General features: G+C 42.5%; 1 protein-coding gene across 4 annotated transcripts in view; it reads right to left on the bottom strand.

Annotated features, from left to right (window-relative positions):
- Positions 1–25,408, bottom strand: part of LOC135513632 (catenin delta-2-like) — a 141,155-nt gene that overhangs the window by 66,882 nt on the left and 48,865 nt on the right. For 3 of the 4 annotated variants that reach the window (XM_064936503.1, XM_064936506.1, XM_064936510.1), the window contains one exon: positions 954–988. In XM_064936503.1, the coding sequence (XP_064792575.1) occupies positions 954–988 (35 nt within the window). Of the gene's footprint in view, positions 1–953; positions 989–11,417; positions 11,506–25,408 lie in introns of those variants that run through there. The other variant, XM_064936514.1, reaches the window with a different exon arrangement.

Genomic DNA, 25,408 nt, shown 5'->3' with positions numbered 1-25,408 from the left:
ATAGTCAAATGTTTACAAGCAGCTGAGGTTTACTACAGGCACACTGACGGCAAAGTGGTAGTGACCATGTTAGATAAGCCAAAACCTATGTAGCTTCACTATTTACTGAAACGTGTCTCTGCCGTGCTGTACCGTCTCCTTGTCTATCTGTCTGTCCGTGCCTACAGAAACGGACATACTTGTCCTCTGTCTTCAGTTTGGCAAACAGTGCCAAGGGATAAAGCCTTACACAAGAGGGTTAAGATCAACATTAATCTCTCTTCTATAGTGGCAGGCATGGAGGCTGAAGCTACTAGCAGTAGACACTTAGTCCTCTACCGTATAAGGATGATTACTAGCGTTTTAACTCAAGGGTAATTATGTTTGTGCAACCTTCCTAAAATCATCCCAAACATTTCTAAACTCAACCATCGGTCCCGTGTGGCTCAGTTGGTAGAGCATGGCACTTGTAATGCCAGGGTTGTTGGTTCGATTCCCATGGGGCGTCAAAGTGAAATTGTATGCGTCGCTCTGGATAAGAGCATTTGCTAAATGACTTAAAGGTAATAAAAATCAGTCAAACTTTTATAGAGTAGATGACTAAGGGGAAGCAGAATCCTGAACATGACTTGCAGTCATAAATCTTTTAGCGCTGCTTCAATCAAATCCTAAACTACCTGTGTTTGATAGTTTAGAAGACAAGGTTGCGGTCTGTGGTTCATACTTTGCTCAAAGCTCATCAATCTAGTCTCAACTAGATGTGCATATTTCACACTGGACAGACAGCTCTGTTGCTGTTCTGTTTGACAAATTATGACAACTGTCCAGACGTAGGAGCAAGGCATTGTCCACACCACTCCACCCCCAAGATGCACCTATCATTACAATATGTACACAATTCCACGGAGGGTTCCGCATGCTCTGTCACATAATATAGAACAAGATGCATTGGTGCAGGATTTAGTACAACGTACCTTGGTTATTCCAGCGAAACTTCTCATCTGCTGAACTGAAAGAGAGAAAGAAACAGATCATGGTCAGAATAGAAAAGCAGCAAACCTTAATTTTCCTCTGCCGTAGAATCCTAATGCCCCAGACCTGAGCACTACCTGATGACTGTAACATTTCCATCCATCTGTCTGCCTGTCTGTCTGTCTGTCTGTCTGTCTGTCTGTCTGTCTGTCTGTCTGTCTGTCTGTCTGTCTGTCTGTCTGTCTGTGGTGTGACTAGGCTACAGTACTGTAGAGCAGAGCACAATGGGAGTGGGGATGACTAAAGGGATCCCTTCCTCCCTTCCTCTGGTCAACATGGGGTCATCTGTCTGAGCAGCCCAGCCAGCCAGCACTAAGCCTGGACAGGGGAGGTGCACAACACACCATCCAGAGAGACAAGGGACACGTGCCCCCCCCCCCCCCCCCCCACCCACCCATAGCCCCCCCTCCTCCCCCTGCCCCTTCAGAACCGCCACGCACCCCTCCCCGAAGCACTAGGAGGGTGACAAATATTAACAATGTAGCCATGAAAGCACCACCTAGCTAAAGCTTCTTAGGGATCGTCGTCCCGTCAAGGGAACAGTTGTAAATCATGCAGCACCTTGTGTCATGATCGCAGATTTTAGAGAAACAATAAATGTCGGTACATATAAGTGTCTTATATCGGCTGAAAACTTACATTTGTGTTAATATAACTGCACTGTCGAATTTACAGTAGCTATTACTGCAAAAAAATGCCAAACTATTGTTTGAGGAGAGCTCCTAACCGCTATAGGTTTGATAAATTCACCTCTGAAGGTGAAATGTGTACTTACATTCTGAAATCTTGCCCTGATTTCTCATCCAAAAAGTCCCAGAGATAACATGAAGTGTCGTTTTGTTAGATAAAATCCTTTTTCATATCCTAAAAAGGTCCATATAGCATGCACGATCGATTTTGTATTTCCACTCGTTCAATTTGCAAAGAAAGGAATGTGTGAAAATCTAAACCTAAACGTTGTTTCAACCGGTCAAATCACGTTCATATGTATTCCTCAGAGATCCTAGAACGTAACCAGACTTCACTATATTATTAGGGGTGTAGTATATCCTATAGAACACCATATTTGATCAAAGATCAATGACGCAGGCGGTCTTCATTTGAACGACTCTAACTTTGTCAAATAAGCACCAATCAGGGTTAAAAAAAGCTAGTTAGATAGCCAATGAGCCGGGCTTTACGGGAGTATCTGGAATCCATGTATATGTCGTAAAATGTAGCTACTAACCTAGTTGGACAGCATTGTCCTTTTGGACAAGAATTATAAGAATATTCAGAGTTATGAAGTTGTTGAACTTATAATATGGCTACTAATACTGGAAAAGCTAAATCAAAGTCCAAGTATACAGATTTGACTATATTCTGAAAAATGTCATACGAACGCAAATGTCTCCTTCACGATTTGCACAAATGTACCTGGGTGACTTCACACTAAATGTCATGTAGTTCGCTCATACTTCAAGTTATCCGTCTGAAACGTTGCACATACACGGCTGCCATCTTGTGTACACCATCGGAATTACAACCAGAGTGATGGCTAGAACTGGGACCTTTCTCTTGCATATCAAGGATTGTGGTAAGAAAAAATTGTCGTTTTTTTCTTTGTATTTTCTTCTACCAGATCTATTGTATTATATTCTCCAACATTCAATTCACATTTCCACAAACTTCAAAGTGTTTCCTTTCAAATGGTACCGATAATATGAATATCCTTGCTTCAGGGCCTGAGCTACAAGCAGTTAGATTTGGTATGTCATTTTAGGCAACAATTGACCAAAAAAAAGGGTCTATCCCTAAGAAGATTTATTAACACATCACAATGAAATGCAACTCACTGCTGTTCATGGAGACCTGATTCTGCCAGGTTACAGCCAGGGGGGCTTAATTCTATACAGGCTATATTTCTAATTCTACATGAGTGGATGACTGTTCCAGGTGGTAAAATGGCTCCCCACTGAGAAATCAACTGCTGCCCTCTCATCAGAGCAGAGACTAGCACAGAGTGCTGCTTCTGCCAGCCAGCCTTTATCCTTTTCATGGGGCGATATGTTGACGTAGTCGCTAAGCCAGGGCCGTCACATGGACTCAGATAACCACACTGGGATCGATGGGAGATTATCTCTGATCTGGAGCACACAAACAACAATCATAATAACTATGGAGTCACTGGAAATGGGAGCTTGAGTGGAGTATCGGGATCTGCTGTCCCCCATCACATGATTAATGTGAGAGTGTCCCAGTGAAGGGCCGGCCCAACGCTAGCTGCCTCAGAGCTCAGCCGCCACTGTGATCACTAGGCTAAATGGTCATTCACTGGCCCTTTGACCAAGTAGCAGCTGCTAAATCATCCTATTGATTTCTCCTTCACAGTTCCTATTGTGAGGCTGTCTCCGTTTACAGTGGGGTGACGAATTGCCAGAGAAAACAAAACTAATAGGGGCTCAACATCGGCCCGCAAGTGCTCATTCATCACCCGTTCTTTATTGAACAATAAACACATACAGCACCGCACCGGCACAGGGCAGGAGAGGAAGAGAGGAAAGGGAAGAGGGTCAGTGTGTTGGGCTTGAGTGGCCTCTCACAGAGACACTCTGATGGTCTGAAAGGATTGATGATAATAACCAGTACCTCCTATCTCACTCCTGTGTTTGCCTCAATAGTTTCCCCCTACTTTTTAAACTATAGCATGCCTGTAGGCCTACATCTCAGTCTACAAGTCTTAAGCTCTAAAACTACTAGGATATACAGTGACATGACTCGAGAGAAATAGAAGCAATTAAAAACTAAAAACTAAGTTTCAAAGATGCACTACGCAGAAATCACTCCCCCATTTCCAGGTTGCTAAAATTCTAATAGTTCACCTAATTTCATTTTATGTGACAAAACAAGCAAGTTCAGTGTAGAAAATCATTGTACCATCTAAACCGCTGTGAAATATATTTTCCATAACCAGCAATATTGTATTTTCAGCTGGTGTACAAAAACAAAAGTAAAAGATGCAAAAACAAAACTTAAGAATTAGAAGCATATATAACAGTATAGCATCCATCCATTGCCTCACCCCTACCTGGGCTTGAACCAGGGACCCTCTGCAAACACTGCCAACAACCACCCTTGCAGCATCATTACCCATCACTCCACAAGTGCCGCAGCCCTTGCAGAGCAAGGGGAACATCTACTTCAAGGTCTCAGAGCGAGTGACCTCACCGATTGAAACGCTATTAGCGCGCACCACCGCTAACTAGCTAGCCATTTCACATCGGTTAAACATAGAAATAGGGCACATAGAACAGATCTACTGCCTCTTAGACTTGCTTTCAGTGAGAATGATCTATATTACACCCAAAAAGTTTCATATTGCAGCTTTGAGTGAGAGGTAGCCATTGGACTGAAGCTGAAAAATGAAGGAAATTCACATGAGCACCACAATGAATACGTCACCCATGCTCTACCAAGGTTTTCCAGCACACAGCTTCGACCTACAATAGTAGCTATGTTGGTCTATTGTACTTCCAACAATATGTAGGCAGGTTGCTTATGATTCAAACCTTCTTAAACAGCCTAATTCATACTCTTCAGAGGTATAATGAAAAGCCAACAGACATTTACTCCTGATGTGCTCACCTGTTTCATCCTCTACAACCACTGTGGTTATTATTTGACCCTGCTGGTCATTTATGAACGTGTGAACATCTTGAAGAACGATCTGGCCTTAATGACCATGTACTCTTGGTTGGTTCCTCAATAGGTTTCTTCCCAGATTCCAGCCTTTCAAGGGAGTTATTCATAGCCACCACGCACCTACATCTGCATTGCTTGCTCTCTGGGGTTTTAGGCTCGGTTTCTGTATAAGCACTTTGTGACAACTTCTGATGTAAAAAGGGCTTTACAAATTAATGTGATTGATTGCTTGATAATGGACTTCGCAGGGTACTGCTATTAAAATAATAAAGTATAGTCTCAACATCAACAGTGAAGAGATGTCTCCAGGATGCTGGCCTTCAAGGCAGAGCTGCAAAGAAAAAGCCATATGTCTGGCCAATAAAAATATAAGATTAAGATGGGCAAAAGAACAGACACTGGCCTTCCCAACTCCAGGAAGGCATGCATCCCGGAGTCGCCTTCATCACTGCTGACGTTGAGGACTTGTGAGGTGTCTGTTTCTCAAACTAGATACTCTAATGTAAGACCTCCCACTCCTCTTTATATTCTGGTTAGAGCCAGTTTGTGCTGTTCTGTGAAGGGAGTAGTACACAGCGATGTGCGAGAGCTTCAGTTTCTTGGTAATTTCTCGCATGGAATAGCCTTCGTTTCTCAAAACAAGAATAGACTGATGAGTTTCAGAAGAAAGTTGTTTGTATCTGGCCATTTTGAACCTGTAATCAAACCCACAAATGCTGATGCTCCAAATACTCAACTAGTCTAAAGAAGGCCAGTTTTACTGCTTCTTTAATCAGCTGTGCAACATAATTGCAAAAAAGGGGATTCTAATGATCAATTAGCTTTTTAAAATGATAAACCTGGATTAGATAACACAACGTGCCACTGGAACACAGGAGTGATGGTTGTTGATAATGGGCCTCTGTACTAGAGGTCGACCGATTAATCATAATGGCCGATTAATTTCAAGTTTTCATAACAATCGGAAATCTGAATTTTTGGCCGCCGATTTTTGTATTTTTTATATTCCTTTATTTAACTGGGCACGTCAGTTAAGAACACATTCTTATTTTCAATGACGGCCTAGGAACGGTGGGTTAACTGCCTAGTTAACCCAGCTCGGGGGATCCAATCTTATCCAAAGTTAACTAGTCCAACGCTATAACGACCTGCCTCTCGTTGCACTCCACAAGGAGCCTGTTACGCGAATGCAGTAGAAGCCAAGGTAAGTTGCTAGCTAGCATTAAACTTATCTTATAAAAAACAATCAATCCATAATAATCACTAGTTATAACTACACATGGTTGATGATATTACTAGTTTATCTAGCGTGTCCTGCGTTGTATATAATCGATGCAACGCTGGGGGATGATTTAACAAAAGCTCATTTGCGAAAATAGCACAATCGTTGGACGACTGTACCTAACCATAAACAGCATTGCCTTTCTTAAAATCAATACACAGAAGTATATATTTTTAAACCTGCTTATTTAGCTAAATGAAATCCAGGTTAGCAGGCAATATTAACCAGGTGAAATTGTGTCACTTCTCTTGCGTTCATTGCATGCAGAGTCAGGGTATATGCAACAGTTTGGGCAGCCTGGCTCATTGCGAACGAATTTGCCAGAATTTTACATAATTATGACATAACATTGAATGTTGTGCAATGTAACAAGAATATTTAGACTTAGGGATGCCACCCGTTAGATAAAATACCGAACGGTTTCATATTTCACTGAAATAATAAACTTTTTTTTTCAAAAGATAGTTTCCGGATTTGACCATATTAATGACCAAAGGCTCGTATTTCTGTGTGTTATGTTATAATTAAGTCTATGATTTGATAGAGAAGTCTGACTGAGCGATGGTAGGCAGCAGCAGGCTCGTAAGCATTCATTCAAACAGCACTTTTGTGCGTTTTGCCAGCAGCTCTTCGCAAGCACAGCGCTGTTTATGACTTCAAGCCTGTCAGCCTAATGGCTGGTGTAAACGATGTGAAATGGCTAGCTAGTTAGCGGGGTGCGCGCTAATAGCGTTTCAAACGTCACTCCCTCTGAGACTTGGGGTAGTTATTCCCCTTGCTCTGCAAGGGCTGCGGCTTTTGTGGAGAGATGGGTAACTCTGCTTCGAGTGTGGCTGTCGTCAATGTGTTCCTGGTTCGAGCCCAGACAGGGCGAGGAGAGGAACGGAAGCTATACTGTTACACTGGCAATACTATAGTGCCTATAATAACATCCAATAGTCAAAGGTATATGAAATACAAATGGTATAGAGAGAAATAGTCCTATAAATACTATATTAACTACAACCTAAAACCTCTTACCTTGGAATATTGAAGTCTCATGTTAAAAGGAACCACCAGCTTTCATATGTTCTCATGTTCTGAGCAAGGAACTCAAACATTTTTACATGGCACATATTGCACTTTTACTTCTCCAACACTTTGTTTTTGCATTATTTAAACCAAATTAAACATGTTTCATTATTTATTTGAGGCTAAATTGATTTTTATTGATGTATTATATATTATATTAAGTTAAAATAAGTGTTCATTCACTATTGATGTAATTGTCATTATTACAAATACATTTTAAAAATTGCCCGATTAATCGGTATCGGCTTTTTTTGGTCCTCCAATAATCGGTATCAGCGTTGAAAAATCATAATCAGCCGACCTCTACTCTGTACGCCTATGTAGATATAGATAGTAGATATTCCAGAAAAAATCTGCCATTTCCAACTACAATAGTCATTTCTAACATTAACAACGTCTACACTGTATTTCTGATCAATTTGATGTTGTTTTAATAGACAAAAAACAAGGACATTTCTAAGTGACCCCAAACTCTTTTGAACGGTGAACGGTAGTGTATATACACTACCGGTCAAAAGTTGACACACCTACTCATTCAAGGATTTTTCTTTATTTTTACTATTTTCTACATTGTATAATAATAATAATAACAGTGAAGACATCAAAACTATGAAACACATATGGAATCATGGGGTAACCAAATAAGTGTTAAACAAATTTGAGTTTCTTCAAAGTAGCCACTCTTTTCCTAGATAGCAGCTTTGCACACTCTTGGCATTTTCTCAACCAGCTTCATCTGGAATACTTTTCCAACCGTCTTGAAGAAGTTCCCACATATGCTGAGCACTTGTTGGCTGCTTTTCCTTCACTCTGCATACACATGCGGAGATCATCCGTTCACCTACTCTGTGTCTCACAAAGACACGGCAGTTGGAACCAAAAATCTCCCATTTGGACTCCAGACTCCAGTTTTTTCACGTGTTTCAAGAATGGTCCAACACCCAAAGGACATCCAGCCAACTTGACACAACAGTGTTCCTAATGTTTGGTATACACAGTATGTATATATACTGTACTATATTATATCCAGTGGTGTAAAGTACTTAAGTAAAAATACTTTAAAGTACTACTTACGTCAGTTTTTAAGGCATCAGTACTTTACTATTTATGTTTTTGACAACTTTTACTTTTACTTCACTACATTCCTAAAGAAAATAATGTACTGTAATGAAACAGCAGAGAGCAGATCTCGAACCCTCGACCTTCTAGCCCGAGGTCCGGCGCGCTATCGACTGTGCCACAAAAGCATGCTCGTGCGTCAGGGTCGATTTTCGCGCTTATAAACCCAGGGTCGTTACAGTACTATTTACTCAATACATTTTCCTTGACAACCAAAAGTAAATCGTTACATTTTGAATGCTTAGCAGGACAGGAAAATTGTCAAATTCATGCACTTATCAACAGAACACGTGGTCATCCCTACTGTGTCTGATCTGGCTGACTCACTAAACACAAATGCATCATTTGTAAATAATGTCTGAGTGTTGGAGTGTGCACCTGACTATCCATACATTTTAAAAACAAGAAAATGGTGCCGTCTAGTTTGCTTATTATAAGGAATTTTTAATTATGTAGTATTTTACTGGCTGACTTTCACTTATACTTGAGTAACTTTCTATTAAGGTATCTATACTTTTACTCAAGTATGGCAATTGGGTACTTTTTCCACCACTGATTATATCTCATTAGGCTGTATGTCAGTGTTGTAGAACTTGAGTCAGGTCTCGAAACCACACATTGAGTATCTCGGTCTTGTCTCGGTGTCGGATTAATGTGTACTTGGTCTTGACTCGGTCTCTGGTAAATGACTCAGTAATTTGTTCCTGAGTCCAGCCGAGACCTGTGAGGTAAAAAAACGAATAATTATTAGCTTCCATTCGGTCAGCGCATAAAACCACACCGCCAGGCCAAATATATACACTCCTGCAGTGGCAATGATCACAAGTCAGTCATAATGTGGCTAATAGGTTAGCGTATCTATCTATTTATGTAGCAAGCTAAAAAAAACACGGAGTCGAACGTTAGCTAGATAGCTATTGGAGGAGTGGGTGACTGACTGACCTTTTCCCCTCATTGTTTTTCGGTGACTATACACATCTACAGATGCAAGTGTCATTTGGTTAGCTAGCAAGAACTTGAACTACTTTTATCCAGTTAGCATACCTCGTGTTCGCAAATTTATTCTGGCTACTCACTCTACTCTGATTTCAGAGCACTCTGAGTGTGCACTCTGAGTGTCTGAGTGTGCGAGAGCGCAGAACAACTGATGAAATTACGAACGCGCCACACCTGTTGAATATGACCATGTCAAGTAAATTTAGGAAAAAAAGTCCTAGTTAGTCAAGAACGCTCTAGATAACATGTAAACGGCCTAACTAGCTCTGCTATGGCGAGGAAATTTTCAAAGTGAAGTTCTCTTGTTTGTGTCTGGATGTAGCTAGCTAGGAAGTTAGCCAACTTCAGCCAGTTAACTTGGGTACTTTGTTTTGACAAGTATGCATTGGCAGGCAACCTGCAGAAGGACGAGGAGGTTACAATTTCCCGTTTATCAGTTTGATTTTGATGGCCAAATAGCTGAAAACTTTTGAGACGGTTTATCTAACGTTCCTTCGTTAGATTTTAGCTCATCTTGCTCTGTCTAACATTATTTTATTTAACTAGGCAAGTCAGTTAAAAACAAATTCTTATTTTCAATGACAGCCTAGGAACAGTGGGTTAACTGCCTGTTCAGGGGCAGAATGACAGATTTGTACCTTGTCAGCTTGGGGATTTGAACTTGCAACCTTCCGGTTACTAGTCCAATGCTCTAACCACTAGGCTACCCTGCCGCCCCAGTTGGTGTGTGTAACTGAGGGAGAGAGAGCCTACCTTTTCAAGGTTGCGTGATCAATAGGACTGTACAGGAGGAATCCCGTGGTGTTTACATATTTACATGAATCCATTCAGGTGTATTGTGAGCTTTTGGCAAATGCGCTCTAATGATCTAAAGTTGTGCTGTTGCAACTGCCTGTAAACACACGGTCCAATTCAAAATGAATGATGGCAGGCCTGTGTGGCAAATAAGTTGTTTGTGTAAAGGTCTACTGTAGCTCTGATTGGCTATTGCGCACCAGTCTGTGTAGACTCCCGTTTTGGTTTAATTTATTGCAGTGGCTATCATTTGCCCAAACGCAAGGCCACTTTCCCAAATGCCTTAGTGTATTCCCAAACATTCTAAGAATTTATGAAAATGTGAAAATTACCATATCTAAGTGGTTGCTTGTCAGATATGTTTTTTTTAAGTGCCATATTCATCCTGGGGGTGTGGATCTGGGCCGAGTCCGGCTGAGAGTCAGACTCGGCCGACGTCATGTGGCCCGAGTCTGTGCCGCCTTCGGCAGTATTACTTATGGCTTTGATGCGGGGATTGAGCTCGGGCCGATTCTGGTGTGACTTATCTGGCCCAAATGTATTACTTGGGGCTCAGGCCCATTGGGGGTACTCTCTGGCAGATGATTACATGGTCTGCTTTATATAATTAACATTTCATTATCTATTTATTTTTCCATATTTTCCTCATTGTTTCTGTGATCAAAAAATACAATTAACATTTAAATGAAATTCTTTAAGAGTCCTGTATAGTATTTTAGCATTTTAATACTTTGTGCAAGGCCATTGATAAACATTAAAGACTTTGTAGATGGAACTTCCCGAGTGGTGCAGCGATCGAAGACACTGCTTCGCAGTGCAAACTGCGTTTCTACAAATGCTGGTTTGAGACCAGTGGGAGACCCATGAGGCGACGCACAATTTGGCCCAGCGTTGTCCAAGTTAGGGGAGGGTTTGGCCGGCCCGGAATGTCCCTGTCCTATCGCGCTGCGGTGACGCCTGTGGCAGGCTAGGCGCATGCACGCTGACACGGTCACCAGGTGTTTCCTCCGAGACAAAATTATGTTTGTGGATGGGTATAATTTGTATGTATAAAATGTATAATAGTCATATTTTAAATGACTAAATCTGGTAATTTTGTATACATTAATTTAAATTTGCATCAGGCCGCTTCTGGGGGGATTCTGGTACGATGCCGCTGAATTCTGGTAGACTGAAACGGCCGATGTACTTGGGCCAATTCTGGGCAGTCATTCATTCTGATTCCGGGCCGAGTCCAACACCTAATTCCGGGCCGATTCAATCAGTTCCGGCTCCCCGGAAGAGGGCCACTTCTGGGCCGATTCCTCATTGCTAACAGGGTATAAACAGATTTGAATAACATTCCATGTTGCAAAAATGCTGTCAGTTCCACTATAAATGCAACAATGTTTCACATAAAAGTTATTTTCAAAGAGGTGGCTAACAGCAAGCATGCTGCATTAAAAAATACAGTTCCACTCACCAGATGATGATCATTTGAAACTTAACTTGTTGAAAGTTATTTTTGAAAAGGGAGAAGCTAACAAATTAGCAACAACATCCTCTTTGATAACACCTGCTGCAGCTGCTGCAAACTAGCTGACAACAAAAGCTAGCTAGCTATTGCGCAGTGACCGTTGGCCTTCAAGAAGGCAGAAGTTTCCATACTTTTTGTAAAAATGGTCCACTCATTAAGTCAAAATGGGATTGGATGATTCCACTGTCACACCCACATTTTTCCCTAATACAGTTAAATGGCATATGCCTTTAACTAGCTAGATTTATCTCCCCAGAGACCAGGAAAGAAAAAATCCTGATTGGATATTTTTTTTTTCAGCTTCCAGGAATTGTGTACAGGTCCTTGCGACATGGGGCCGTGCATTATCATGCTGAAACATGAGGTGATGACTGCGGATGAATGGCACGCAAATGGGCCTTAGGATCTCGTCACGGTATCCGTGTGCATTCAAATTGTGATCGATAAAATACAATTATGTTCATTGTCCGTAGCTTATGCCTGCCCATACCATAACCACACCACCACTATGTGGCTCTCTGTTCACAATGTTGACATCAGCAAACCGCTGCCTGGTACAGTTGAAACTGGGATTCATCCGTGAAGAGCACACTTCTTCAGCATGCCAGAGGCCATCGATGGTGAGCATTTGCCCACTGAAGTCGGTTACAACGCTGAACTGCAGTCAAGACCATGGTGAGGATGACGAGCATGCAGATGAGTTTCCCTGAGACGATTTCTGATAGTTTGTGCAGACATTCTTTGGTTGCTCAAACCCCCAGTTTCATCAGCTCTCCGGGTGGCTGGTCTTAGATGATCCCGCAGGTGAAGAAGCCGGATGTGGAGGTCCTGGACTGGTGTGGTTACATGGTCTGCATTTGGGAGGCCGGTTGGAAGTACTGCCAAACTCTCAAACGATGTTGGTGGTGGCCTATGGTAGAGAAATGATCATTAAATTCTCTGGCAACAGCTCTGGTGGACATTCCAGTAGTCAGCACGACAATTGCACGCTCCCTCAAAATTGTATTCTTTCTGTGGCATTGTGTTTTGTGGCCTTTTATTAATCCCAGCACAAGGTGCACCTAGGCCTGTTAAGGTGACTGTATTACTGCCACACCAGCGGTCACGAGTCATGGCGGCAGTTAAATTCCACTTGCCCATTTAGTCATTAATAGCTTACCAAACTTGCAAATAACTGCCTGGTACTCAACACTATTGTCCCTCTAATCACTCTGACATCAAAGCAAATGTAATCTAAAATCTAGTTAAACACTTCATGAGAACCCATGAGATTTTCTATAGGCTATGCAATTGTGTGAGAAAACAGAGTTTTGATTGACTCTTAAAAAAGGAGGACACCATCAGCTTTCTATAGGCTAGGCCTACATTTATTTCTTATTTTCATCGACACTGGTGTCATATTGGAATAGATATGATGGTAATAATATTTGAATATAACATTTCGCTTCAAACAAATGCATACTGTAATGTAATGAAACGGGCAGGGAGCAAGCCTCGGACCTTCTAGACCGAAGTCCTGCGCGCTATCGACTGTGCCCCAAAAGCATGCTCAAGCGACAGTCGATATCAGTGTTTATAAACCCAGGGTCGTTACACTACTCCCTACTTTTCAAAGAGCGCGTCGTCGCGCTAGCTTGCGACTCAACATATTTTATAGGAACGCGTTCACCGGTCAAGCACACGCACGTTCGTGGATGCAAGGTCCGATCACTTCTGACACCAATGCAATGAAACGGGCAGGAAGCAGGCCTCGAACCTTCTTGCCCGAAGTCCAGCGCGCTATCGATTGTGTCCCAAAATCATGCTCAAGCGGCATAGTCGATATCCGCGTTTATAAACCCAGGGTCGTTACAATAAGAGCAACCTACTTTCATCAGCGATCTGTTGCACCTAAAATTCTTTATTCTATGATCTTGATACACACTACTCGTGTGTTACGACAGGTTATATTTCAAGTCTATCTCTAAAGAGCTAGTTGAACTTTAGCTCAAAACAGTTTCTCATATTGATTTACTACTACACAATCAATCCAATCTGTCTGGATAATAACTTTAAAAGAGAGCGTAATTGTTGGTGTGATTAACAAGTGCTGCAGCTGCAGGTCACCATCTGTAGACTCAGTTAATCACACTGCTGTTATCTCGATGTGCTGGTTATTGACAGATAAACGAATCTCAGGTTACATTCCCATGATGAGATCATCAATATGAACCCTCTCATATAATTAGGTTGGTGGAAATTAAGAAAATATGCATGTATAAGCTACTATAATTGTAGCAAAGTTCAGAGCTGGTGTGTGTGTGTGTGGATATTGTGTGTTAGTGCTAAGAGCAGCACTATAAAGTGAGGACAAGAAGAGCAAGGTTGAGTTCAGAGTGTTAGAGCAGTTAAAGATATAACTGTAACCAATGGCTTATTAAACCGGAGGAGGTTATGCAGCATGGCAGCCGAACACTCTCTTGTTTAAACAACATAGCTATTTTATCACCATTGAGACCAAGGTCTCTTTTACAAGGGAACCCTCAAGGGAGCCCTGTTACAACACCTCTCTTTCCCAAACAGTCTGCTCGTTCTCTACCACCAATTTTTACATATTTTATTTACATTTGAATCATCTAGCAGACACTTATCCAGAGCAACTTACAGTAGTGAGAGCATACAGCAAAGCAAAGTCTTCATGGCAAACCACAGTAAGACTTCGTATTGCAAGATGGCTGCCAATCAGTCTGTCCGTTTTTATGTCTGATCTTTCAGATTTGAGTTTTAATGACCCTGATCCTGTCTACAGAAGCAAACACTTTTGACGTGAAGGTGGATGCTGTATATAACAACTATTCTTGAGATGTATAGTTATGCTTTTATTGTTGATCTCTGGTAATGTGAGATGAAACTCTGGGCTGGTAGATACCATGCAATCTCTACCGACTCCCTATGATTTAAAAAACAGAGGAGGTTTTGGCCTTTTGCATGTAAATGTCTGAAGTCTATTTCGAAAAATAGACATGATTAGAACATGGGCCAATACGACAAATGCAGACATAATGGTTTTATCAGAAACTTGGCTAAAGAAATCTGTGTCAAATAACTTGATTTCTATTGATAGGTACACGGTTTTTAGAACGGATCGGATGAGTAAAGGAGAAGGGGTTGCAATATATGTGAAATCCAAGTTTAACACCTCTGGAATTCTCTCAATTACCAAAGCCAAACATTTTGAATTGCTCGCGGTTAAAGTGAACGTATACAGTGCATTCAGAAAGTATTCAGACCCCTTTACCTTTTTCACATTTGGTTATGTTACAGCCTTATTTAGAAAGTGATTAAATAATTTTTTCCCCTCATCAATCTACACACAATACCCCATAATGACAAAGCTGAAAATGTTTTTGGGAAATACTGAAATATCATATTTACATTAGTATTCAGACCCTTTACTCAGTATTTTGTTGAAGCGCCTTTGGCAGCGATTACAGCCTCAGGTATTCTTGGGTATAACACTACAAACTTGGCACACCTGTATTTGGGGAGTTTCTTCCATTCTTCTCTGAATATCCTGTCAAGGTCTGTCAGCTTGGATGGGGAGTTCACAGCTATTTTCAGGTCTCTAAAGAGATATTAGATCGGGTTCAAGTACAGGCTCTGCCAGGGCCACTCAAGGACATTCAAAGACTTGACCCGAAGCCACTCCTGCGCTGTCTTGCCTGTGTGCTTAGGGTTGTTCTCCTGTTGGAAGGTGAACCATCACCCCAGTCTGAGATCCTTAGCACTCTGGAGCAGGTTTTCATCAAGGATCTGTCTGTACTTTTCTTCGTTCATCTTTACCTCGATCTCCCAGGCCCTGCCGCTAAAAAACATCCCCGCAGCATGATGGTCCCACCACCATGCTTCACCGTAAGGATGGTGCCAGGCTTCCTCCAGATGTGACGCTTGGCATTGAGGCCAAAGAGTTCAATCTTGGTTTAATCAGACCAGAGAATCTGGTTTCTTATGGTCTGAGAGTCCTTTAGGTGCCTTTTGGCAAACTCCAAGCGAGCTGTCATGTGCTTTTTACTGAGGAGTGGCATCCATCTGGTCAATCTACCATAAATGCCTGATTGGTGGAGTGCTGCAGAGATGGTTGTCCTTCTAGAAGGTTCTCTCATCTCCACAGAAGAACTCTGGAGCTCTGTCAGAGTGACCATCGGGTTCTTTGTCACCTCCCTGACCAAGGCCCTTCTCCCCGGATTGCTCAGTTTGGCTGTGCGGCCAGCTCTCGGAAGAGTCTTGGTGGTTCCAAACTTCTTCCATTTAATAATGATGGAGGCCACTGTGTTCTTGGGGACCTTCAATACTGCAGAAATGTTGGTACCCTTCCCCAGATCTGTGCCTCGACACAATCCTGTCTCGGATCTCTACCAACAATTCCTTCAAACTCATCGTTTGGTTTTTGCACTGACATGCACTGTCAACTGTGGGACCTTATATAGACAGGTGTGTGCCTTTCCAAATCATGCTCAATCAATTGAATTTACCACGGGTGGACTCCAATCAAGTTGTAGAAACATCTCAAGGATGATCAATGGAAACAGCACTGTATAAGAACTCCCACATCACTGTAGTCAGCTGCAACAGCTTCCCTCAGCTTCGGGAGACACACTTAACTCTGTTTCTGATTTCCTACACAAGCTAAATGACTATGTATTGAACTCTTTTAAAGAACTGTATTACTCTCTGAATCTCGGGCAAATTAATTAATGTGCCTACAAGACCAATTCCCAGAGCACCAAACAAATCAACGCTATTGGACATTCTTCTAATAAATACCCCTGACAAAAACACATCGACTGGGATATTCTGTAATGATGTCAGTGTTCACTGTGCAATTGCCTGTGTTATAAATAAAAAATTGGGACTCCCAAGTTGCGCAGCGGTGTAAGGCACTACATCACAGTGCTAGAGGCGTCACTATAGATCCGGGTTCGATCCTGGGCTGTGTTGCAGCCGGCCGCATGAGGCGGCGCACAATTGGCCTAGCATCATCTGGGTTAAAGGAGGGTGTGGGTGGCCGGGATGTCCTTGTCCCATCGTGCTCTAGCGGCTCCTGTGGCGGGCCAGGTGCATGCACTCTGACACGGTCGTCAGTTGGGTGGTGTTTCCTCCGACACGTTGATGTGGCTGGCTTCCAGGTTAAGCGAGCAGTGTGTCAAGAAGCAGTGTGGCTTGGCAGGGTTGTGTTTCGGAGGACGTATGACTCGACCTTCAACTCTCCCGAGTCTGTATGGGAGTTGCAGCAATAGGATAAGACTGTAACTACCAATTAGATATCACAAAGCAAAACCCCATTATAATTTATTAATACATTTTTGACAGTTTGATGAGCAAGCGTTCTGTACTCGAATATTGACAGAGTAAGTCTGATTCCCGAGGTTGACACTGCCTGGGACTATTTTGACATGAAATTTGTGTCCATTTGTGATAAGCATGCCCCTATGAAGAAATGTAAAATCAGTGGAAGGGACAATCCCTGGTTTTCAGATAACTTGGCAGAATGAATTAGAAAGAGGGCATTGGGGCCTCCAGAGTGGAGCAGGTGCCTGTGCTAGCTGTGCCACCTATAGCTTCTGGGTTCGAGTCCAGGCTCTGTCGCAGCCGGCCGTGTCCGGGACACTCATGGGGTGGTACAGAATTGGCCTAGCGTTGTCCGGGTTAGGGGAGGGTTTGGCCGGCAGGGATGTTATTGTCCCATCACGTACTTGCGACTCCTGTGGCTGGCCGGGCAAAGTGCACGCTGACATGGTCACCAGGTGTATGGTGTTTCCTCCGACACATTGGTGCGGCTGGCTTATGTTTTAAGTGGGCATTGTGTCAGGAAACAGTGTGGCGAGGTTGGGTCGTATTTCGGAGGGTGCACGGCTCTCGACCTTCACCTCTCCCGCAGCGATGAGACAAGACTGTAACTACCAATTGGATACCACGAAATTGTGGAGAAAACGGGGTGAAAAAAAATAAGAAAAATAAAGAATGAGGGCCTCGATCAGAACGCTAAGAAACAAATGTACAGGATTGATCAGGAAGTCCAAATCAGATTTCTATCTAAATTCTGGAAGCTAATCAAATATAATCTAATCAAATCAGTGTCAGGTTCTCATGTATCCTCTGTCCTTCCTGACAATTTAATGATGGATTCTAATGAAGTGAAGGATAAAGTTGATGTAAGTTATGTTACAGTAAACCATGATATAGGCCCTCATGTGAACCATTTTAACTTTGAGCCTGTTTCTTATGCTGAGGTCTATAAAGCACTAAAGGCAATAGACACTAAAAGGTCTGCAGGTCCAAACAACCTGGATCCCTACCTCTTAAAGAAAGCAGCTGGTATTATTACTGAACTTGAGTCTCTTGATCAATTCCATACCCAGCATTTGGAAATCAGCTTATGTCCTCCCACTGCTAAAAGGTGGATATCCCTCAGATTCTAATAACTATTGTCCTATCTACAAGCTCCCTATCCTGGCCAAAGTCTATTAATCCCTAGGGAACTCGCAGTTAAAGAACGTCTTAATTGAAAAGAACACTACTAAGTGAGTTTCAGTCTGGCTTTAGATCGGAGCATAGCACCACAACTGCAGCTATGGCTGTGTCAAAATACATCATAAATGCACTTGATTAAAAAACAACCATGAATTGTTGCTTGCTAGACTCAGTAACATTGGTCTCAGTGAAGGGTCAGTAAATTGGTTTAGGAACTATCTTTCTGACAGAACACAATGTGTATATGCTGACAATCACAAGTCTAGCTTTCTTGAGATTAATAGAGGTGTGCCCCAGGGTTCAAATAATTTATTTCTTCTAAAATTTCTATTAATTATTTGGGAAATGGGATGCAACCAGCAAAGTTACATCTATATACAGATGATACAGTCATATTAATGTGCTCCTTCTCTGATTCAGGCTGTCAAAAAGCTCCAGACTGCTTTTCAGTCACTGCACACATCCCTTTAAGGTCTGAAACTGGGCCTGAATGTACAAAGAAATAAAAGTATGACCTTTACCAGAGCTCGCACTTAGACAGAGAAGGTTAGCATTGTCACATCTGGTGGCTTATCCATTGAAAATGTGTCATCCTACAAATACCTTTTATATGGTTGGATGACAAATTGTCCTTTAAAGTTCATATGGATAATCTTGTGATGAAGCTTAAATTGAAATTGTTTTTTTTAAATTTTCTTAATAAGGCTTGCTTCCTGCTTATGGCTAGAAAGAAGCTTGTTCAGGCCACTTTTCTCTCTGTAATTGATTATGGTGACTTGTTGTATATGCACGCAGCCTCATCGGTCTTACAGAGACTGGACTCTGTTTATCATGCATCCTTGTGCTTTATTACAAATGCCAAGTCAGTCACCCAACATTGCACCTAGTACCAAATGGTGGGTTGGACCTCATTTTATATGCACAGAAAGCTACATTTGTATGTGTTCATCTACAAAGCCCTTTTGGGTAAACTTCCACTTTACCTCTGTAGTCTTATCTCCTTCACCACCAGCAGTTACCATACCCGGTCTGCTAGGTGGTTGCTACTTAAAGACCCCAGGACATTTACAGTATTAGGCCAGACTGCCTTCTCATCTTGTGTAGCAGTGGCATGGAATAGTCTACAATCCAGGCTTCATCTAGATATGTTAGCGCCACTGAATGAAAAAAACATGTTGATGGGAGACTGTTACAAAGGATTGTAAATGCTTTTTCTTAGGCTGGATCATGTTGTTGTATGTTTTCATTCTGTAATGTATTGATTGTTGCTGCTTTTTTGGCCAGGTCTCCCTTGAAAAAGAGACTCTGGAGCTGCAGTCAAAACACTTAAAATACACCCTATCCCCACTTCTGATGACGTATCATGACGCCTGACGAGAATACACTTGCGGGGCAAGGGGCGAGGGAGGAAGGAGTGTTTTTTAAATGGCCCGCACTTTAAATGGCCCGGAAAATCGTCATCCTTCATCCCGCTATGATTGTGTTTTCAGCCACCAGTAGCTTGTGGGTGCTTTATATGTGCTACAGTCAATTATGATTGCATGTCTACTTACATTAAATATACAATTATTAATATAGCAAATTAATTAGCTTAATAACATTAGCCCGCCAAGCTGAAATTTCTGAAGAAGGAAAATGTTTTATTTCTACAATTTCCAAAAGCTAACCAAACAAAAACATAATTACTTTTACGAGACATGGTCAATCTTCCAATGATATGCCTACAAATACGTCACAATGCTGCAGACACCTTGGGTAAACGATAGATAGGGCAGGCTCATTCCTGTCGCATTCACAGCCATATAAGGAGACAATGAAAAACAGAGCCTCAAAAATCCTGCTCATTTCCTGGTTGCAGTTTCATCTTGGTTTTGCCTGTAGCTCCTGTTCTGGGGCACTCACAGACAGTATCTTTGCAGTTCTGGAAACCTCAGAGTGTTTTCTTTCCAAAGCTATCAATTATATGCATAGTCGAGCATATTTTTGTGACAAAATATTGCGCTTAAAACGGGCACGTCTTTTTATCCAAAAATGAAATAGCGCCCCCATAGATTTAACAGGTTAACAAAAGGATAAGCTTGTGAGTGAATATATTTCTTTCATTTCATTTGCGATTTTCATGAATAGTTAACGTTATGGTAATGAGCTTGAGGCTATGATTACGATCCCGGATACGGGATTGCTCGACGCAACAAGTTAACCGTAAGGTTGCAAGATTGAATCTCCGAGCTGACAAGGTAAAAATCTGTTGTTCTGACAGAATGGGGCAGTGTTCTTAACTGACGTGCCTAGTTAAATAAAGGTGTAAAAAAATAAATCATATTTTTTTTTTAAATCGGCAAAATCAGTGTCCAAAAATACCGATTTCCGATTGTTATGAAAGCTTGAAATCGGCCCTAATTAATCGGCCATTCGACCTCTAGTACAAACCCTGCTCCCACAACATGTATGTGGGGGAATGCATCGCATTTGATTTGATTTATTAGGCTCACCATTAGCCAACGTCAATGGCGAATGCTGTTCTTACTGGGATCCGACACATAACAAAAAAGACATTACAGACTAAATACTTTTCAATTTACATACAGTACCAGTCAAAAGTTTGGGCACACCTGCTCATTAAAGGGTATTTCTTTTATTTGACTATTTTCTACATTGTACGATAATACTGAGGACATCAAGACTTTGAAATAACACATATGGAATCATGTAGTAACCCAAAAAAAGTTAAACAAATTAAAATAGATTGAATATCTTAGATTCTTCAAATAGCCACCCTTTGCCTTGATGACAGCTTTGCACACCCTTGGCATTCTCTCAACTAGCTTCACCTGGAATGCTTTTACAACGGTCTTGAAGGAGTTCCCACATATGCTGAACATATGCTGCTTTTCCTTCACTCTGCGGTCCAACTCATCCCAAACCATCTCAAATTGGTTGCGGTCGGGTGATTGTTGAGGCCAGATCATCTGATGCAGCACTCCATCACTCTCCTTCTTGGTCAAATAGCCCTTACACAGCCTGAAGGTGTGTTCGGTCATCCTGTTTAAAACCAAATGATAGTGGGACTAAGTTCAAACCAGATGAGATGGTGTATCGCTGCAGATTGCTGTGGTAACCATGCTGCTTAAGTGTGCCTTGATTTCTAAATAAATCACAAACAGTGTCACCAGCAAAGCACCCCCACACCACCTCCTCCATGCTTCACAGTGGGAACCACACATTACTGAGAATATCTGTTCATCTACTCTGCGTCTCACAAAGACATGTCGGTAGGAACCAAAAATCTCAGATTTGGACTCATCAGACCAAACGACAGATTTCCACCATTCTAATGTCCATTGGTCATGTTTCTTGGCCAAAGGAAGTATCTTCTTCTTATTGGTGTCCTTTAGTAGTGGTTTGTTTGCAGCAATTCGACCATGAAGGCCTGATTCACGCAGTCACGACAACGGAACGGATCGCATGCAGCGACCCAAAAAAACGACTCTGAAAAAGAGGGAAACGAGGCGGTCTTCTGGTCAGACTACGGAGACGGGCACATCGTGCCCCACTTCCTAGCATTCTTCTTGCCAATGTCCAGTCTCTTGACAACAAGGTTGATGAAATCCGAGCAAGGGTAGCATTCCAGAGCGACATCAGAGACTGTAACATTCTGTGCTTCACGGAAACATGGCTCACTGGAGAGACGCTATCCGAAGCGGTGCAGCCAACGGGTTTCTCCACGCATCGCACCGACAGAAACAAACACCTTTCTGGTAAGAAGAGGGGTGGGGGTGTATGCCTTATGGCTAACGAGGCATGGTGCGATGAAAGAAACATACAGGAACTCAAATCCTTCTGTTCACCTGATTTAGAATTCCTCACAATCAAATGTAGACAGCATTATCTACCAAGAGAATTCTCTTCGATTATAATCACAGCCGTATATATCCCCCCCAAGCAGACACATCGATGGCTCTGAACGAACTTTATTTAACTCTTTGCAAACTGGAAACCATTTATCCGGAGGCTGCATTCATTGTTGCTGGGGATTTTAACAAGGCTAATCTGAAAACAAGACTCCCTAAATTTTATCAGCATATCGATTGCGCAACCAGGGGTGGAAAAACCTTGGATCACTGTTACTCTAACTTCCGCGACGCATATAAGGCCCTGCCCCGCCCCCCTTTCGGAAAAGCTGACTACAACTCCATTTTGCTGATACCTGCCTACAGACAAAAATTAAAAGAAGAAGCTCCCACGCTGAGGTCTGTCCAACGCTGGTCCGACCAAGCTGACTCCACACTCCAAGACTGCTTCCATCACGTGGACTGGGACATAGATAACAACATTGACGAATACGCTGATTCGGTGTGCGAGTTCATTAGAACATGCGTTGAAGATGTCATTCCCATAGCAACGATTAAAACATTCCCTAACCAGAAACCGTGGATTGATGGCAGCATTCGCGTGAAACTGAAAGCGCGAACCACTGCTTTCAATCAGGGCAAGGTGTCTGGTAACATGACTGAATACAAACAGTGCAGCTATTCCCTCCGTAAGGCTATCAAACAAGCTAAGCGTCAGTACAGAGACAAAGTAGAATCAGGAAGAAATCCAGCCCAGTCACGGACCAGTCACGGACCAGGATGTCTTGCTCCCAGGCAGACTAAATAACTTTTTTGCCCGCTTTGAGGACAATACAGTGCCACTGACACGGCCTGCAACGGAAACATGCGGTCTCTCCTTCACTGCAGCCGAGGTGAGTAAAACATTTAAACGTGTTAACCCTCGCAAGGCTGCAGGCCCAGACGGCATCCCCAGCCGCGCCCTCAGAGCATGCGCAGACCAGCTGGCTGGTGTGTTTACGGACATATTCAATCAATCCCTATACCAGTCTGCTGTTCCCACATGCTTCAAGAGGGCCACCATTGTTCCTGTTCCCAAGAAAGCTAAGGTAACTGAGCTAAATGACTACCGCCCCGTAGCACTCACTTCCGTCATCATGAAGTGCTTTGAGAGACTAGTCAAGGACCATATCACCTCCACCCTACCTGACACCCTAGACCCACTCCAATTTGCTTACCGCTCAAATAGGTCCACAGACGATGCAATCTCAACCACACTGCACACTGCCCTAACCCATCTGGACAAGAGGAATACCTATGTGAGAATGCTGTTCATCGACTACAGCTCGGCATTCAACACCATAGTACCCTCCAAGCTCGTCATCAAGCTTGAGACCCTGGGTCTCGACACCACCCTGTTCAACTGGGTACTGGACTTCCTGACGGGCCTCCCCCAGGTGGTGAGGGTAGGTAACAACATCTCCTCCCCGCTGATCCTCAACACTGGGGCCCCACAAGGGTGCGTTCTGAGCCCTCTCCTGTACTCCCTGTTCACCCACGACTGCGTGGCCACGCACGCCTCCAACTCAATCATCAAGTTTGCGGAGGACACAACAGTGGTAGGCTTGATTACCAACAACGACGAGACAGCCTACAGGGAGGAGGTGAGGGCCCTCGGAGTGTGGTGTCAGGAAAATAACCTCACACTCAACGTCAACAAAACTAAGGAGATGATTGTGGACTTCAGAAAACAGCAGAGGGAACACCCTCCTATCCACATCGATGGAACAGTAGTGGAGAGAGTAGCAAGTTTTAAGTTCCTCGGCATACACATCACAGACAAACTGAATTGGTCCACTCACACAGACAGCATCATGAAGAAGGCGCAGCAGCGCCTCTTCAACCTCAGGAGGCTGAAGAAATTCGGCTTGTCACCAAAAGCACTCACAAACTTCTACAGATGCACAATCAAGAGCATCCTGGTCGGGCTGTATCACCGCCTGGTACGGCAACTGCTCCGCCCTCAACCGTAAGGCTCTCCAGAGGGTAGTGAGGTCTGCACAACGCATCACCGGGGGCAAACTACCTGCCCTCCAGGACACCTACACCACCCGATGTTACAGGAATGCCATAAAGATCATCAAGGACATCAACCACTGCCTGTTCACCCCGCGATCATCCAGAAGGCGAGGTCAGTACAGGTGCATCAAAGCTGGGACCGAGAGACTGAAAAACAGCTTCTATCTCAAGGCCATCCGACTGTTAAACAGCCACCACTAACATTGAGTGGCTGCTGCCAACACACTGACACTGACTCAACTCCAGCCACTTTAATAATGGGAATTGATGGGAAATGATGTAAATATATCACTAGCCACTTTAAACAATGCTACCTTATATAATGTTACTTACCCTACATTATTCTTCTCATATGCATACGTATATACTGTACTCTATATCATCGACTGCATCCTTATGTAATACATGTATCACTAGCCACTTTAACTATGCCACTTTGTTTACATACTCATCTCATATGTATATACTGTACTCGATACCATCTACTGTATCTTGCCTATGCTGCTCTGTACCATCACTCATTCATATATCCTTATGTACATATTCTTTATCCCCTTACACGGTGTATGAGACAGTAGTGTAGGAATTGTTAGTTAGATTACTTGTTGGTTATTACTGCATTGTCGGAACTAGAAGCACAAGCATTTCACTACACTCGCATTAACATCTGCTAACCATGTGTATGTAACAAATAAAATTTGATTTGATTTGAGTCTCCTCAAAAGTTGATGTTGAGATGGGTCTGTTACTTGAACCCTGTGAAGCATTTATTTGGGCTGCAAGGTAACTCTGGGTCTTCCTTTCCAGTGGCGGTCTACATGAGAGCCAGTTACATCATAGTGGTTCATGGTTTTTGTGACTGTACTTGAAGAAACATTCAAAGATCTTGAAAGTTTCTGGATTGACTTACCTTCACGTCTTAAATTAATGATGGACTGTCATTTCTTTTTGCTTTTTTTGAGCTGTGTTTTCCATAATATGAACTTGGTCTTTTACCAAATAGGGCTATCTTCTGTATACCACCCCTACCTTGTCACAACACAACTGATTGGCTCAAATGCATTAATAAGAAAGAAAGAAATTCCACAAATGAACTTTTAAGAAGGCACACCTGTTAATTGAAATGCATTCCAGGTGACTACCTCATGAAGCTGGTTTAGAGAATGCCAAGAGTGTGCAAAGCTGTCATCAAGGCAAAGGGTGGCTATTTGAAGAATCTAAAATCTAAAATATATTTAGATTTGATTAACATTTTTTTTGGTTACTACATGATTCCATATGTGTTATTTCCAATTTGTAAGTCCCTCTGGATAAGAGCGTCTGCCAAATGACTTAAATGTAAATGTAATGTTATTTCATAGTTTGATGTCTTCACTATTATTATATAACGTAGAAAATAGTCAAAAGAAAAAAGAAAACCTTGAATGAGTAGGTCTGGCCCAACTTTTGACTGGTACTCAACATGTACATCGTTCATGGCACGAGGGATCATCAGAATCTTTCCTATTTTTTTTCTGT

This window comes from Oncorhynchus masou, chromosome 3, assembly GCF_036934945.1.
Source record: "Oncorhynchus masou masou isolate Uvic2021 chromosome 3, UVic_Omas_1.1, whole genome shotgun sequence".
Taxonomy (NCBI): domain Eukaryota; kingdom Metazoa; phylum Chordata; class Actinopteri; order Salmoniformes; family Salmonidae; genus Oncorhynchus; species Oncorhynchus masou.
The sequence above is the reverse complement of the archived record's forward strand: the minus strand, read 5'-3'. Positions and strand labels throughout refer to the sequence as shown.